Source organism: Cuculus canorus, chromosome 2 (genome assembly GCF_017976375.1).
Source record: "Cuculus canorus isolate bCucCan1 chromosome 2, bCucCan1.pri, whole genome shotgun sequence".
Lineage (NCBI taxonomy): Eukaryota > Metazoa > Chordata > Aves > Cuculiformes > Cuculidae > Cuculus > Cuculus canorus.
Genome location: NC_071402.1, coordinates 66029252 through 66048234, shown reverse-complemented (window position 1 = coordinate 66048234; position 18983 = coordinate 66029252). Strand labels below are relative to the sequence as shown.

Here is an 18983-nt window from a genome sequence, read left to right as displayed (position 1 = left end):
GCAAATAGCATGATGAAATTACTTAGCTAGCTACGACAATATGTGAAATGCCTGTCAAAAGCTATGTGACTGTATATAGGAGGAACAGGTCTGAATTTTGTATATGCTCAGAACTTGCACTGATTTTAAGGGAAGCATAGGGTTTCTAAGCAAAGCAGAATCAGGCAGAGGATATACAGCTTTGAGCTGATGCTGCTTTTGCACTGGAAATATATAAAATATTACTGATAGTCGAGAATGCGCAGTCTCTGCTTCGTCTGTATGAAACCGATTGAAAATGTGGTATGTGCAAGATAAAACAAACTGAAACGATCTTTCTGCTCAGCGCTGCAGAGATTGCTGGAAATATGAGTTCAGTATGCGGCGACTTTGATCAGTTCCTGGAATACCTACTTTCAAAAGAATCATACTAGTTTGTTTATTGATTTGTCACCTATGGATGAGAATTTCTGCTACAGAAATGTTTAAAATGACACATGTTTAAAATTAGACTTGGCAGAGCGCTTTGCCTGGAGATTATTCTTGTGAAGTATTGAATCACAGCACTGCTGTGAGCTGGATTACTGTCCAAATTGGAAAAGCCAGCCGCAGAGAGGTCTTTATCCCTTAATAACAATTAGCTCCTTTCTTAGAGGGACACAGCTGACTGAAGCAAAGGAAAGCTGCAAAATGTCGGGCAACCAGGAAATCTAAGGCCTGTTTGTCAGGGATGTGGGCTGCAGGGGTAGGGAAGGAAAAAAGAGCAAAGCACAAAGAAAGATGGTTTTCTGGAACTGGAAACTAGATGTGCTGGTGTTGTTTGTGTTACTAATAATCAGGTGCTCTGAGGAACGGGATCGCATTCGCCTCTCTCTTCTTGGGCTTTCACCCACCAGCTGCCTGATTGATCGGAAAAACCTAACAGCAGGTGTGTTGCCTGCTGTTCATTTAGCCTTGAAACACTTATACAAGCATTCATGGATGCTGAAGAACTATGAACTTCAGGTATCATTCCTTGACACGCAGGTAAATAGATGTAGGTGTAGAGTTGTGTAATGTTTGACCTTTCTCTGTGGTCATGCTTTTGAAGGCATGCGACTGAATTCCTTCCTGGTGAATCCCACACTGTGCTGAAATACAGCAAGCGTGGCTGTCTGGGAGAGTTTGGGCTGTTAGGTAGATGTTTGACTGTGACAAGGGTCTTATGGTGCAATCGTGCCTGCTGGTGCTAGAAGCAGGAAAGTGCACAAATTAGGAGGAATGGCAAACACCTATGGCTTTTCAGGTGCTTCTGAGGTACCCAGCAAGCATTCTCCAAATTCATGGCTTGCAGAGTTGCTCTGTTCTTCTGTACTGTCTTCTGTGTCTTACTCTTCCTGCTTTCTCTGGTGACAGCTGCCTTCTATTTCTGCTTCTGTGTGAGCAGGAAAGAGCTCTGTGCTGCATCATCGGGGCAGGGTGTTTGCCTGTGTAAAGCCTTGCTTGCTGGTTCAGGGAAGAGTTAAGGGCTGATACAAGAGGTGAGGGTTCCGAGGAGCTAGATATAAATAGTATTTAGATGGTATCTGTCATTGTAATACTTTCAAATTTGAGAAGAGCTGTGTTTTTACTTATTCTTCTCAGACTGAGATGTCTCTTTATCTTCTGTGCAGAAATCTAATTAAGACAATTAATTTCTAAGGCCTGTCTCTTAGACTGGCCAAAATAACTGTGACAAAATTAAGAGGAGATACTCACATTTCAGGATGATCTGGAACCGCAACCCTGTTCTTTAGGAGATTTTCACTAACTTGAACTTCTGTCTCCCGCATCGGAGGCATGTTGTAGAGCAGATGCCCTCAGACTCATACACACTTATATGCATGTGTGCATACAGTCTCCATTATACAGTAGGGAACTGCTTAATATTTTAAAGTTCCAAAGTACTGCATCTAAAAATATTTGCTTAGCTATAAACCTTTGAACATAGACTATACTGTTACGATTAAGTTATTAAAATTTGACATTATTACACCAATAACAGTTGCACTGCATTATATAATGGAGAAAAGGTGTTATATATCTTATTTTGAAGCTCTAGAAAATTATCCAAGGGAGAAATTCTAATGTAGTTTTAGTTGTGCATGGGTTCATAAGCACTTCTGTAATTTTTGAAGTGTGTAACATGTAACAAACATGATCCCATATGCTAGAAAGTTACTTGAGGATAGGTTCCATGTTTAATAACGTACCATGAATGTATCAGCTGCATATACTTGTTATGGAAATGTCTGTCTTGTAAATTCCTTTAAATACAATTCACTGTTTTATTTATTTGTTTATAAGGTCCTGCTGGATATGTAATTATAGATATGTAGTCCTGAAAAATGCATGCATATTAGTTTGTCATGTAAAAAGATGAAGATGTGCAGAAGCGTTTCAGCTTAAATAACTGGAAAGTGTAGAGTTCAAATGGGCAGCAATTAAAACCTACCAACATTTGCCCAGATTCAGGGCTTTTAATCTTGGTTCATTTGGGCTGGGGGGTGTAGGTAGGTGTTCATTTGTTAATTGTGTTTGCATAGTTTCCACTTCTAGGAGCAACTTCAAAATACTTTTCCCTCATGTAACCGTTGCATAGATTTGAATTGCAGAACCGCAGCTGTGTTGCACTGACCACTATGATTTGAACGGAAGTATTGAAGTAATATATAATTATCTTTTTGAAATAACCCCTGCAATAAGACATGTCATGATGACGTGTGAGAGTTTAACAAAATGCGGGGCATTAAGTTTTGTGCTTTTTCTTCTTGGTTCTGAGAATAGAGCTCTTAATCTCAAGTTTTAAGTACTGATTACAGAGAAGCTACAGAGGTCCTTAGATTTTATAATTTCTCAGGAACAGTATGGATTGAGAGAGCTGATTCTGTTTATTAATGTTATGAGCCCAGATCTGCCATATGTGACCTTATACAACCTTTCCATTAACTTTCTTTCTAAGTAGAAAACATAGATGCTTGGCTCTTTGGATGTGAGATCTTTCAGGAGTTGGACAGATAATTGACTTTTTGGCGTAGTTAACTAGGAAGAGAGAAAAATTGCTTCAAAAAATATTTGCATTGCTTTTGCTGAAATAAGAAATGGAAATCATGTCACCCAATGTAAGATGCTGCATAAGGCTTGAAAAGCGTTGTATCTTCATTCATCAAGGAAGCATTCTGTCCTGGGCCCCTGGGGTTTAGAATCCATGTCCTCCGCCTCCCCTGAGAGAGCACTGCCCTACTGCATGATAGGGTGTTTTGGGGAGGGTTCTCAGTCTTGTCTTTTGCTACTGTTATATTACGGCTAATTAAGCTGTCACTAGTCCAGAATGTGAATGGTAACTATGAGGCAAAGGGAGCACTCTTGCAAGAGCTGTCCGAGTTCTTTGTGTTAAATGAAGCTGTTTCAGCAGGAGCCTTTGGGAAAACTTTCTTCAGCAAAGTACTTCATAACCTGGTGGCTTTGGCACTGAGCTGAAAACTGAATGCTTTCTTTGACTGATTTCTTTCAGGTCTCTTACGATTAACATGCGTTTCCTAATTACCATGTTGTCAATTTCTCGGAAGTGGGAAACTCTTGAACATTCCTGAGATAGCATTTCCACCTAAAAACTGCTTAAATATTCACTAAGGATGCAGAGCAAGCAAATGAAAATGATCTTCTAGTTTGTTAGATGGCTGCTTATCCCTTAAATGGTACATCTATGTCTGCAATATTTATTTATTTATTTATTCCAGAAGGACAGTGTTAACAGGCCTGATACATCTCTCTTTTCCAGCCACCCCAAGCAGGGCTATCTTGGAGGGGGGTCTGATGTGTTTCCTCCCTCTAACTGAAGCAGGGCTGGACTTAGGTTGTGTGAAGACCCCTATGCTTGAAGTTTTGGACAAAATGTGTGGGAAGGCAGAAAAACTGCTTCTGCAGATTTGTGAATCCACCCATGGAGCAGCTTTTTAGTGTAATAAGGGAAATGATACCCCTGAGATTTTAGCTCATGGGGGAGGACAGTGAGGTATAATTGAGCTGTCTGCGTATCGCTGTATTTCTGTCTTTGACCATATGGCTGACATCTGGAGGCTGTCCTTCTCTGCCATCCTCAGGGTGACTAGGCTAGTGGATTCTTACAGGCTTAGGCAAATCTAAAAATAGTTTCACTGATGGATAAAGAGCAATATTTTGGTCCTTCAGAATTATTCATCTTTTCTTACCTAGTTTTCTGTGAGTTAGTAGCCAGTACAAGGACTACGAAGCCAGTACTTTGATTAGTGGTGATGTTAACAGGAAGTGTTCTCGTACTGTAACTGGGACATGGGTTGAGCGTACAAATAGTACTGCTGGGATTTTCTGAGTAGTGCTGATTTGCACTCATACTGCTTGTTGTCACTTTGCTGAGTCTATCCCAATGTGTATCATCTCTGACAGGGATGATACAACATGTCCCGATCTGACTTAAAGGCTGGTTGTCTTTTCTTTGGTAAACTGGTTCCTTTGTAAGGGAATGACACAATAACATGATGGCTGTATGTCAGCTTATATAAGGAATGCCTTTATGTGCTTGTTAATAAAAACAACAAACAGCAATGAAACAGTCACTGAAAGTGACATTGATAAGCAAATTATTTCTGTGGTGGAAATTTCAAGGCATGCTTGTTTTCTTATCCTACCTAAATAAGGAAAAAAAAGTTCTACTTCAGACTCCAGGTGCAGCCAAGTGGAGCATTGTGCTAAGTTTTCTGAACTGTATGTGTACAAGACATTCTGCTTAAAAGCAAGTAAAAAGAACAGACATTTTGCAATGGCTTTAACATACAATATCATTTATTAATTACAGTATTCTTTCATAGACAAGAAAAAATAACTATTGGTTTTCTTTGTGAAACTCATTGCATATGGTCTGTAACTCCATCTTGTACGTTCATGTCTTCTATAAAAGATGCTTTATAAAATCATCTGCCAGGATAGGCATGGGGAGAAGAAGCATCATGTCATTCACATTTGGTGGAGACTTAACCTTTTGGAAACTTTTGATTGTTGTCCTAGGAAGTTATTAGTAGACCATATGTTTGGTAAGTCAGTTCTTGACATGTACCATTCACGTGAGCAAGGTATTGTATTTTGCCTCCTAGAGAACACAGTTTCTCAATACTGTGTTGCAAGCATGAAAAATGTGAACCGTAGAGTACTTGTCAAATGCTAATTTTAGCTTTCCTAAACTGCTGTATCAGTATCCCTATTATTAGAACTGTCTAACTGAAAACAAGAAGAAAAGGTGTTCTGTTATCTATTTTTTCCCTCTAAAAAAGTCTTTATTATGATTCCCGGCAATAGCTCTTTGTTTTCCAAATCATATATTTAAGAAAAAGTAGGTGAGCCTGACTGAATTCCTTATAACCTATTCTTGGGAACCTCCACCAAAGGTACCCAGTTTCAGTTTTATTCTAATGTTTCACTTCTCAGTGCAGCAGAGGTTCAGATAAGTGCAAAGGGTACAGAACAGTTGCCTTATGTTAACCCTGCCTACTTGTTATTTGAGCTAATACTTATGCAGCAAAAAGAGAGGTAGTCCTTCCTACCTTTTGGCCCCAAAGGACTCATCATTCATTGATGTCTTTTTACTTTGTCTTCTTGGTGTCACCGTTTATTTCAGGCCTTTGGAGTTGCTCAGTATAATGTACCTTGTATATATGAATGGTGTATACGCAGACATATGATGTAAGAAAAATTCTTTGGGCTTGGCATTTTTTTTGTTTTCCTGTTACTGCTTGCCATGGTTCTGCTTCAGCTCACCTTGACAGGAAGCTAAACATGAGCAGTAGTGATTGCAATTCCCTTCCCCTCCCGCCTAGGGAAGAGGGAAAAGCAAGTAAGAGAAAAAGACTTGTGGGTTGGAAGCGAAAATTAAAACAGAGTTAATGAAACAACAATAATAATAAATATAATACTGTTGATAAGAAAATAATAAGATATATACATATATCTACTAGACTATATAGTCACTACAGATGCTACTGAGCAGGCACAGGGAAAGGTCCTGCGCTGGACTCAGTGGCAGGAGGGAGCTGGGCTCAGGAACTGGATTCGGGAATGCATGAGTCTGGAATCAGAGGGGAAAAAGACAGACAAGGTCCCTATTGGATGCTGGCCATCGAGGAAAAGAGTCTGACCCTTGTGCTACCTCAGTTTTATATTGAGTGTGGTGTATATGGGATGGAATACTCTGCTGGTCAGTTTTGGTTACTAGTTCTGTCATCTCCTCCTTGCAGGTGCGAGCCTTTTTTGCCCCTTTCACTTACAGCATCCCACCAGCTTGAGGATGGCTTCAGTTTTTATAGGAAAAAGTGAGCCAGAGGGAGCTGCAGGCTTGAACCCTGGGCTGAGAGAATCTCCTGAGGCGCAAAGCCTGCTGGAACCACTGGGCTACTGCCAGCCCACCAGAACATCAAAACACTGCTTCTGAGCCATAAGGAATTTGAGCAGAGGTTGATTGGTGGATCAAGTGAGGGTTGACAGTCTCAGAGAGGGGTTTGGTGCTGTGAAGTCAAGGGAGTATTTCCAGGCATGTCCAGGGCAGAACAACTCTGCTAGGTCTGGGCTTCACCTGGTTTTGGAGGTCCGGGCTGGGGATATCTCCTTTTAGCTAGTGAGGTGGGATTTCCTGTACCATCGAGGAGTAGGCACTTCTATATGGAAAAATTCATCTGACCTATTTTAGGTGACTATTTTAAGATAAAAAGAATTGTATCCTAAAGAAAGCTTATTTCTCTCCATGAAGTATAAAGGGAGCCTCAGCTGACTAGTATAGATGTAGATGTCTCCTATGTGGAAATCTGTGTTGCGTCAGCTAAGCCTACCTTGGATGTCTGTGAGAATTTTAATGTAAAAAGCTGTAGTAACAATGCATTTCCATCACCTGTGGCTTTCAGTGGGATTTCAGCAGATGGTCCAGAGAACTCACTTTCCACCTCCCCCACTTCATCTTTATTGGTTACAAGAAAATGCTTCTTTGGTCTCTTCTATCTGTCCAGGCAACCTGGAAACCAGGTCAGCAAAGCCATATCATCTGCTGGAAACTTGGGTGGTGGCAGCACTGCAGCTGGGCATGAAGACTGGGAGGCTGCTCCATCCCCACCCTGTAGGCACCCGGGCCACCCTTCACTTGAGCTGAAGAAGGGCTTGCTACTGCCACGTGGCGCCAGGCAGTGGCACGAATATGCTTCACCATTTGTAGCGTATTCATAAATGAAATATTATGACAGTGGTGAAACAATATCCTGCTCTCTGGTCTTACTTTTGACTCTCATATAAGGAGAAAATTGTGAGAACTATTCACGCAGAGCACATTTTCTTTCAAAATCATGAGGACTGTGAAATCATGTTACTAGCACCAAGCCTTAATTCCAAAAGCCAAAGGAGAGTTTAGATTGTCTTGACAGCATTTTTTGAATGATATATGCTTGTGTTTTCCTTTCAAAATGAATTTCAATTGACATGGTAGAGAGGTTTGAGCTATATTTTACATTAAAATTCAAAATAAAAAAGTCAAAATTTAAATTATGGTTTTTTGTGTGGATTAGACATCTCAATCAGCACAAAATCGATTATTTCCAGAATTCTCTTGCATGAAGAAATTCAATGTTTAGGATTTTCTGTTCCAAATAACATATAAAAACCTTGCAGATTTCTTCACAAAATCACTCCTGTTCTGCACTTCCCTGCTAATGTCTCCTAATGGATGTTTTGCTTGTGTGAAATTCTACACAGATATGTATTTTATACTCTTTATTGTAAAAGTTTAATAAAATGCCTCTTTTCAGATTCTAACATGAAAATGGAGATCCATCAGAACAATGAGATTCTGGAAAAATTAGTGCATTTAAGACCACTTTATTTATGGCAACTTCAGTGCAAGTTTTATGCTGATATGTTTTGTTTGAATGAATTCAAGTCTCTGGTGCATAGTATTGCTCTTGGAGCAATTTACATTATTTTGATTTATGACTTGTGCAGTCAGCAGTAATGTCTTCATTCTGCTGTCATTCTTAGACACATCTTGCAATTTTCTTAGCTTTTACTGTAAAGCAGTGCTAAAGCAACGCAGGGACCAGTTTTGCTTTTGAAGGCAAGGAATATTTTAAAAAATATTGTTCTGTATCATTGGCAGGTCGGCTAAAGTATAGCAGCCTTACAAGTAGTTCTGAGTAGGTGAATTACTGTACAGCTAACACCACATCAGGAGAAGTAAACCAGGGTTCCTCTCACCCTTTTAAAATAAAAATGTCTTTCACTTGCAGGCACCAGTTATCCATGTCAGATACCAACTGATACTATGCTGTTAGAAACTTTTTCTTGCTTGACACAGAGGCATAGTAAATACTTTAAACATACAGAAGGAATCTGGGATGAAAAAGGAGTGAAGCACTGTTGTCTGAGGCTTTTCATACCCAGTTCTTCTGGTTATTCTCCAAATCTTCTGTCCATCATAGTCGAAGTACGCAGTCCTTTCCTCCAGCTGTGGCTACTATCCTGATTTTCCACTGCAGGGGTCTTCTTGCTCACAGTTACTATGTGTTATCTGGGGTCACATCATTACTATTCTAGAGCTCCCTTCTTCTGCCCGTAACCACTGACTCTGAGTGCGCTATGGTTTCTCTCTCATCTGCCCACAGTAAGTGGGAGAGGCAGGGATCCAAGAGAGAGGAGTCATCAACAGGAGGCTCATGAAATGTTGTGAAGTGGAAGTAGGCGTTTCACAGGATTTTAAAAAGAGAAGGAACAGGAAAAAGTGTCATCCCAATATCTCATGAGCAGTTTCCAAGCACAGGAATCCTTTAAGAGTGTGTGGCTTGGTACCATCTAAACCACAAGAACTTTGAAATGTTGTGAAGAGTGCTGTATTTGAAGAAGTGGGATTTGATGCTATAGGAAGGGATGTTAACTTCAGAGGTATTTAGTAACAGGAAGAAGAGAGAAATCCATTTTTTATTCAGATTTTTATTCGGAATTGACTTATTGTTGCTGAGTGAAGCTGGTCTTGCTGCTGAACTTTATGGAGGGTATTTCATAGATTGCAGGCTGAAATGGAAAAATTTCTGAAAATGATGCTAAGGAAAATAATGAGTTTTTTGTGATTTTTCTCAGTTTTCTGATTAAATGCTGTCCAACTAAATATTTATTAATTTTTACTATGAAGGCAAGAATGTCAGATTACATTCACCATTTTGTTCCAATGTTGTTCCAATATCAAATGAAATAAGAGAACTCTCATGAAGAACTGACAGGCAGCTGGAATTGGTTTGCAAGATTCATGATACCTATTAAATTATTAAAACCTTACTGATACAAGCAGTCATGCAGGTACTTGTGTTACAATGGGAAGAATACTCTTGATCTGATTCTCATTTACCCAAAGGACTGTTTTACTGAATGGTGACAAGGTAAAGGTGCCTTAGAAAGGTCTGATCTTCAAGCCTACATAGCCAGAAATCACAGCCCCTGCCAGAATAATGAACCTCAATATAAACTTGTCAGTAAGGAGTGAAATAAGTAAGACATTTAACCTGTGGAATGGGTGGAAATGCAATAAGATACAAAAGTCAGGGGGACATTCGTCTTAAGTTTGGTGTGCTAGTAGCTGCAGTCAAAGTGGTGCTGTAATATGGGCATGGTTTACCAAGCCTAGAGAAGTGCCAAGCATTTATTTTTGGAATTAAAAGGTTGTATGGGGAACTTTCCACATGGGAAAACATGGGAGGAATGGGCAGGAAGGTCCAAGAACCTCACCTGCAAAAAGCAGAGAAAACCGGATGACTGAAACCCAAAACAAAACATGTAGACCTTGCAAGGGATACTTGCATGTAGATATTGGTGAATCGATAACAATTCTGCTACAATAACCTTGGCAATAATGGCGATGGTGGTAGGAGTGTTAGTAGGCTGAGTGGTGTGTGCTTATAATAAAAACTGCTGGTTCTTTGTTTCTAGTTTTTGTTGTTACTGTTGTCTGTCAGAATTTCGTCAAAATCTACCTATAGATTAATTTGCAAAATACGTAAATCTTAACTACATTAGCCTGAACGTCCATGGAGCATTTACTCTATCCATCAAGTGATTCTTATATCAGGTTCACCAGTCTCCCTCAGAACTGTAATTTATCTTTCTGAAATAAATGCAATTTTTATTCAGAGTCTTCCAAGAGTGAAGAATTTACTGCATATTTTGCAAAGTCGTACTGATAGGCAATTTCACATGTTATTTCTGTTTAAACTTTGCTGATTTCATATTTCAGTTGTTACATATAATATGCTGATTTCATATTTCAGTTGTTACATATAATACTATATCCATTAGATTTAAGATCATACTGTCATCTCACTATAGATGATTGTGGATCGTGTTCATTTCACCATCTTCTATTGACCGTGATAAATGACAAAGTGCTTTTATTTTCTTGCTGCAAGACAGAATTTCCAGGAGTTACATCACTCACTGAATGAGCTTCCTGTAGAGAAAGCAGAAAAGTATCACCATTCTCCGTTCCCCTACTTGACTTCTCCTTCACCCTCACACTGTAGAAGCATGGTTCCCATAGCAATTGGCTCTGCTGTTTCTACTGATGTGCTAAGGTCCAAAGAACAAGAGGGATACAAATCTGATATAGGAGAAGAACGCTATTTATTTTAGAATTGTATAGGAAGGTAAAACTGTTTTTAGGAACTCTGACATGCCCTTGATTTGTCAGTGCATCTAGAGCACTTGGAATAATGCTGACACTCTTGCTGTCTTCATAAAGTATAAGGAGTTTAAATTGTAATTGTTTCAGTCTGAATTTTCTTGATAGACAGAATCACAGTATGACCTTTTCTGCTTGAGATAAATTAGAAACCTATTTCCCTGATGACAAAAAAATCATTAGCATAAGAAACTGATGATATTTTAAGATTTTACAGTCTTTCACGTATCAGTGAAAGATTGCATATGTTGCAAAACATTGCATATGTATATATGCAGTTCTCTCAATAAAAACGATATGGTAGACATGTTGCATACTTTGACTTTAAGCTTACCTAAAAAGCCTGCATGTGTAAATGTAGTATTACAGGAAAAGTTGTGGAACTGTGGGTAATTCTGACTATAAAGTCCAAATGACTGTTGTCTACCATTAGGCATCATCTCTCCTGTGTGAGAGCTCTTATACTTTATAGACATTACTTCAAATCACTGAAAGAGAGCTACTTTCAATAAAATTATCTAATTTGAAATGATGGCATTTCTAAAAATCCCATTACTTTTTATTCAAACAACTACTTTCTAATACATTTGTAGGGCTTTCTGCCTTCATAGTTATTGAGAATTCTTTCATTCTTACTTTTACCTAAGCACTGCTAGTTTAGCCTTACAAAGCTCCTAAATACTTCCTCTCCCTTCCTAATCCCTGATCCATGACCAGGATCCATATGTATGAATAGGACTCAGCAAAGCTGAACTAAACTAGGTGATGATGGATACAAAGATGATGTCTGATTCATCATACTTATTTTTAGATATGTGTATCTGAGCTGGTCAGCCTTTATAGTCAAGACATCTCATTGTCTGCTTTAGGATTAGACAGATTTAGGCAGTTGCTTTCCACTGCCTATAAAATTAACCTAGAATATTTAGTGTAACTGTGTACATTTGATCAAATGAATTACACTATGTATCTGGGCACATAGGTAGGAATTTGTTGTTTGTACTATTCAGATACATGAAGATAATTAGCTTGTTGATCAGCTGCTTTGCATATTTATGCATTTATAGCTTTCTTACTCTTTCCTGTTTGCAAAGTGGTCCTTAATCTAGGGAATACCTTGAAGTCTGTGCCTGTGGCTATGCAGTGCCTGGATATCATCTAGGTTTTTACATGACAGACCATTCTTTTACTGTCTGAGAATTAAAGGCACTAATGGTAATGCATCCTTTCACCTGAGGAACTGCTGCCTCCCAGCATCTGCCTGGGTTAAGTAATATTTGTTCTGTTTAACTTCACCATAGACTTCGTGTTCGTCTAATTTTCTGCTTCCAGTGCTTCTAGCACTGTGTTCAAATTTGTTTTTGTTATTGAATACCTTCATTTTGCAGAATGCGTTTGCTAATTAATGATTTTACAGCTTCCAGAATTTAATCTCTTTTGTTGTTTTCTAAACATATTTCTAAACTAAGTTCTTTGCTATTATTTCCTTGTCTTCATTATTATCCTCAGTAGCAGCCAGTTTAATAGCATCAGCAAGTTTCGAGGAAATTAACCAGTTGTTTATTTCTTCCATATAAAAATTAAAATGTTAAATAGGACTGTTCTGACATTGTTCCTTTTACAGTCTAATTACCTTTCACAAACTTACCAATTTTGTTGTTTATCATCACTGCGGTACTTCAGCCACAGTTCAGACCATCCTGTCACACATGTGTAATCATATGTAATTAATTTGGTGAGATAATATAAAATTATATGCTAAATTTCAGATCTTTCAAGTGAGTTCAAGTTTAGTTTTCAATTAAAATTCCCACTCAGTGGGCGGAGGCATCAGGGAGGCTGTGCATTGATATCAAATTGCAATGCATAACAAATGAAATGGCAAATACTGAATACAATATTATAAACAGATATTAGATAAATCAGTGATACATCTGTACATGAGCTGTATTCTGCTCTATCATAAATATGAGTACAGGAATAATAGAAATTGGATTATGAGGGTCGTCAGAGGCTTGTGGATCCATCAGTCAGAAGAGGCACTTGTACAACTGGGATCCAATCAAATCCCCATGCTACCTGATTTGAAAGAGATGGCTAATCCTAAGCATCACATTCCAGAAGACTTACTCAACTGAGTTCCCCTAAAAAACACCAAGCTTTCTTTTTTTCCTGTTTGTTTTTACTGGGGTTAATTAAATATCGATTGGCCCAAACATCACAAGTAGTACCCCATGACTGGTTTCTGGCTTCACTTCTGACTTCACATAGATTCTCAGTACTGCTTATCTTATTTGAGTGTTAGTCAGTCCACTTTTTTTATTACCCAATTCATAATGCAAAGGTGAGTCACACCCGGACTGATATATATTATATATATAATATATTATATAATATATATAAAATATATATTATATATAATATTATATATAATATATAAAATATATATAATATTATACATTATATATTATATAATATTATATATTATATATTATATATTATATATTATATATTATATATTATATATTATATATTATTATATTATATTTTTGACTGATATATATTATAAAATTGCTACTTCTATTATTATTTCACATAGAGGTTGCCCCAGATCCTCTTTCCATCCTTTGACTTAGGGCTGCCCAAACATGGCTTTTTTAGAGCATAAGGTGGGTCCTCGAAATGAAGCTGCTGTCTTGGAGAATTTCTATAGCACACAAGAGAAAAACATGTAGGAGAGAGCTCTGAAGTGAGTGCTGGCAGTGGTGAGGAAGGTGTTGTGGTGAATGGTCAGGAAGCCACTTTAATGTTTTCTTTTAAAACCAGACTTACAGACTCGTGGTTAGAGAGTAAAACTTGAAAAGGCAGTAGGAATGTGTTCAGATATCAAAAGGCAAATAAGCAATAAAAAATAGTTATGATTAGGTTCAGTTTCACGATATCTTGCAGTCTGAGTCATGACTTGAATCTCTGTACAGCATAATACTAGAAAAATATGAAAGAGATTCATAATGTGTAGCAATCAAGTAAGGAGCATAGTACTTGTCAGCCCTTTCACAGTGAAACTTAAATTCCTGCCTTCTTTTCCTGTGCAGAGTAGATGTTTTCTTTATATTGTGCCATTTGACTTTGAAGAAATATGCCTTGTTAACAACTTCAGATTTATCTTAATGAATGTATTTTATCTATCTGAAACTTTGAGTCTTCTTTATGATGGTGAAGAGATCGAGCATTTATTTCTGAAGAGGCTTTTTAATTTACCTCTGGTAACAGTGTGCAATTCATGTAGGTCTGATTGTGGTAAAGCAGAAATCTGAGTTAAAATTGCATGTATAGCAGAGCCAGGCGTTAATAAACAAAGAGTGAAGTTGGTCAGATAAGAGTCCTGAATAAAATTTCTGAATAAAAAAATGCACTATAATAATACTTTATACTTAAACTTTGCTATAGGGAATGGATTTTATCAGTCAGAAAAAATAAAGAGATAGATCCTTAAGTAGAAAACTAAATCATAAATACTCCGTTTTCGTTTTAAAACACGTCACTTGGAACTTACCTTTCTCACTGAATATATTTCTCCTAAAGTCTGAGAAGACTGGGCAGTTAGAAGTGCTGTCCTTCATAGGTCAGCCAGTGCTGGAGCTGATTTTGTGTAACGCTTGTGTTATTGACCTGGATGATGGGATAGAATGAATACTTAGGAAGTTTGTCAATGACTCCAGATTGGAGGAGTGGTTGATGACTGGAGGCGGGGCTCTATATAGAGGGCGCTCAACAAGATTAGTTTCAAAGGAACTGATCTGGGGCTCTTGGGTATAAGATGCAGATGCTGGCAGGAAGCCAGCAGAGGGTTACCAAGATGGTTAAGTGGTTTGGAACACCTGATGTACAAGATGTAGTTTAAAAATTAGTTTTGAAGTACTGTATGTAAGGAAAGGCAAAATATATGATATTTGGTATATCAGTAGTATAAAGGTAAAGTGTTACTGCCATATTGAGCTATCATCTCTCCATCTCATGGGCAACTTTTACCACTCCAGTGTTTATAAATGTCTGATGGAAAGGTGTAAAGAAGAAACAGCTAGATTCTTCTCATTTGTGCCAATTGAGATGACAAAAGGCATTGAGTATAAGCTGAAATATAAAATTCTATCTGAATATAAGATTTTTTTTTTCCTGTGAGAGTGGTTGAACAGTGGCAGAGGCTGCCCAGAGATGTTGTATAGTGTCCATCCTTGGACATAATCAAAACACAATTGGACACAGTCCAGGACAACTTACTTTTATTACCTCTGCTTTGAGCAGGAGGGGTTAGACTAGATGATCTCCACAGATCCCTTTCAACCTTACCCATTCTGTGTTTCTGTGATTGTCTAACAAGATGGCCCACATTGAGCCTGAGTGGGAAGCACTGAAGGAATTTCAGGAATATCTTAGTATCTAAGCATTGGCAGACTAATAATTTCCTGTTTTGTCCATGGTGAGACCTAGTATATATGAACTAAGTATGAGGTTATCTAGGTTTACCATTGAATAGGGAATCTGAAAGACAATTGAAATTGCTAGTAATTGAATATTTCACTTAACTGTGTTAAAGAGTCAAAGTTATGCATGTTACTCCACTTCCTTTCCAACTTAAAATTTGCAAAGTCTTAGTAACACGAAATAGTAGAGCTTAAGAAACCTCAACACCTAAACAAATGGCAAGACAAGGAAGAAAACTGCATAGTGAAATTAATACAAGGAGAAACATTGCATTCTTATAATCCATATATAACTTGAATTCTGTAAGACCAGTAGAAATGAAAATGGATGGATGTTAATCAGTTATGAGCAAACCTGCATTTTGCCAATATTTATGCAACTCTGCATTTTGATATAAATATTTTGCAAAAGCACGGTGAAGGAAATGAATGAATTGTTCACTACTCCTGCACTCTGTATTGAGTGTGTCATCTGGCAGACAAACAAGTTCTCTTAATAACAGGCGGATGAAAAGGTCTTCCTAACCCTAACAAAGCAAGAAACCTGAGAATAACTTGTGAACATTTCTGCTCTAATCTAAAAATGAAAGTGCCACGTGTTCTTCCTGTCTTACATCTGCACAGAAGTTCAGGACATGATCTGCAGATTTGTGTGATGTTTTTTCCTTGGTGTTAGTTGGAAGAGAGAATTAAAATTTTATATGATCTTGATGAATTGGAGAAACAGTTTGGAAAAATAGGTACAATTCAATATACACAAGAGCAGAATTCCAGCGTTAGCAGTAAATGAAGTTAATAAATAGTTTCTTTATTTGTCTTTAGGTGTTTGATGTATGTGACTTAATTTGGCAGTTTTCCTCTGTTTTACATAAGAAGGTTAAGTATATCTTTGTTCAGGACTGGAAAAGAGACATATATTTTAACAAAAAGATGATTAGAGAGGGTTTGGGACTACCAGTTTTTTCTCCACCCATTGTCACATGTTTACATGAGCTACACAGAGAATCCCTAAATATTCATTAATATATATTTTTTAATTTATTTTATATATAATAGTCAATATATTTTACCTTAAAGAATCAGAATCTTATAAGGAGTTGTCATCTGATGAGAACAAAGTCCTGCAACATCTTTCACTTAAATCTAAAGTATACTTGAGGAATGGTGGTATGAAGGACCTACTATTTTTTTCTTTGCTTATCTCTCTGATGACTCATTTCTGCTGCTTTTCTCAGTTCTTCAATGTTGTACAGCTCATTTACTGAAGATCTGCATTTCTTCCTGTCTTATCGTGCATGAATTCACATATTCACATATTCACATCTGGCAAATTCTGCCAGATGTCACTGAAATTGTTTCTTAGCTTCAGTGCTGGAGTTATTATCTCAGCTTCAGATACGCATGAGGTTTGTGATTGCTGTGCTGTTCTATCCTGCTGCTTCTATATTCTCCACACACAGGGCGTTCTGTGGGGGAGCTGCCAAAGGAAGGGAAGTGCCAGGGGTATAAATGTACTTGCTGCATTATACAGAACAAACAGCCCCATGTTCCCTCTCCTTCTTCATTGTGAAACATCTGGGAAGAAGATTAAAAGCTACGGTACAGATCTTTCAGTCTGTGGATCTTCAAGTATTGACTTTTAGTGTGCCAGGAGTAGTAAAACATGGAAACCTCTTGGAACAGTCAATTTCTAGATCATTCAAAAAGAATCCACAGTAGGGGGCTACATTCTTACTTGTTCAGAGGGCAATCATCTTTTTTGTGACTCCTGTTCCTTTCTCTTCAGACAGCAGCCCCCTTCATCCTCACCTTGATCATGATTTGACATCCTTACTTTTCACTGTCTCCTTAATTGTTCTGTCACCTAGTTCTTTCTTTTCTTTGCTACACCTTTTCTTTCATGCACACTGCTGTTTCACCTTGCCCTTGTAATTAGCCAAATAATTATCTGTAATGTTTAATATTCTGTGCATAAAAATAATATCAGAAAATTAGCTTGCTACTTAAATAGCCCCATTGCACTGCAACAGCCTGCTGAATCAGTCACTCAAAATATTACTGGAAACGTTGACTGCTGCATTATTCCTAAATGAAATACAAATTTATGTGCTTTATCTTCTCATGACAGTGGTAGTCTTAAATTATACTTCTGAGCATACTTAATTTTACTGTAGTTTATTTTGGGTAAGTGGCTTTCACACATAAATCACATCATTGTTCCTCCAGCCAGCCTCACTGGGAGGCATAAACTGGATATTGTAAAGTAGAGCTGTAAATATTAGAAGATACGGCATCACTGAAATGAGAAGTGGAAGAAAACTTTCGCTGCCATAGCAATCAGGTAGTAGTCTCCTAGTTGAGAATATTCTGACAATACATTTTCAAGCTTAGCACTCAGGAATATGGTTATTCAGATCCTTCCAGTTAATCACTTGATAGAAGTTTCATAGATAGTTAGCCTATTCCACGTGTAACAAACTGCAAAATGTTACCTTTTTGCTGCTGCCCAGGACCCAGAGTTAACATTTGGTATAAAAATGCCAAAGGAAGTGGCTGATCTTTCTATCAAAAGACAAAATGGTTCTTGGAAGCAGGAGGCTGATTCTGGATGATCATATGTTATGAGTTATACCAGGGACTTAAAAATTATCAGCCAGCCAAATAAGCAAATAAATAAATAAACAATGTTATTATTAAATCACCATCAGGCACTTGACTTAGGTTTTATAAAATATGAGGTGGGGAATAAAAAGCAAAGTCATTGTAAAAGGCTTATATGTGCCTTGGTGAAGAGAGGAAAACTCAAAAGAGCATTTGTGTGTTATGCCAACAGAAAGTAGAGTTACATACATAGTCAATTCCAAGAGCTACCACACACGTTTTATGCAGCAGCAGTTCTGCAGAAATCAGGCAAAAAAAAAGTGGCATAACTGCTTTTGTGGTTAAGTTTTAATGTCCCACAGATTTTCCTCAAGAAATGGATGCAGCATCATTGTCGTTTAGAAAGCTCTGTGATCTTTGACTGCTACAGTAATAAAACATGTATTCTAGCCTCTCTGCAGATCTGATAGAAAAAAAAAAAAGAATGGATACTTTGATGCATGCAGCATGGTGTCAGAAAAGACACAAAATATATTTACAAGCTTAGAGTTTGCAACCTCCATTTCTGTCTTTTTGGCAGATTTAGAAGGTAGACAGTACACTCCCTGATTATATTTTTTCAAGCTCCCTGATTTGTGTATATTTAATAGCCCACTAGTATCAGAAGGTTATCAAACCTAATGTTGTACTTATTTTTTTCTTGCCCTTGGAGTCATAAATTGGGGATGGAAGGTGGGGAGAGCAAATGAATCAGTCTTTCTGCAATCTGAAAGAACGTTGCCTACTTCGTTTGTACCCTGAGGCGAAAACTTTTCCCCCACCAGGCAGCGTCTAATCTCCATGGTCTATTGAGCAGATAGATCCATCAAACAGTTTTTCTTTATTTATTGGGAAAGATGCTAAATATTTCTGATTTAAATCTGTACTCTAAATCTGTATGCTGATTCTGATATGCCTAGAATAGGTGTTATCCATGCAATACATTAGCACAAAGCAGACAACATAGCTTGTCAATCACACTGATATGCATGTTAATCACTACTTTCCTAGATTCCTTGTCATCCACAAGAAATGCCTTGATGGCATTGGGACCAGCGGCATCAACACCAGTACAACATGCAACTCAACATGCTGTCAAAAACCCTTCTCATCTTCCTGCAGTTCTTGCT

The 18983-nt window shown here is 37.8% G+C and overlaps 1 protein-coding gene across 2 annotated transcripts in view; it reads left to right on the top strand.

Annotated features, from left to right (window-relative positions):
- GABBR2 (gamma-aminobutyric acid type B receptor subunit 2) overlaps positions 1 to 18983 on the top strand; it is a 476939-nt gene that overhangs the window by 13845 nt on the left and 444111 nt on the right. The window contains exon 1 of one of the 2 annotated variants that reach the window (XM_054057393.1): positions 664 to 1005. The exons of the other annotated variant lie outside the window; for it this stretch is intronic. Within the exon in view, the coding sequence (XP_053913368.1) occupies positions 760 to 1005 (246 nt within the window). The 5' untranslated portion in view covers positions 664 to 759. Of the gene's footprint in view, positions 1 to 663; positions 1006 to 18983 lie in introns of those variants that run through there. 2 annotated transcript variants of the gene reach the window in all.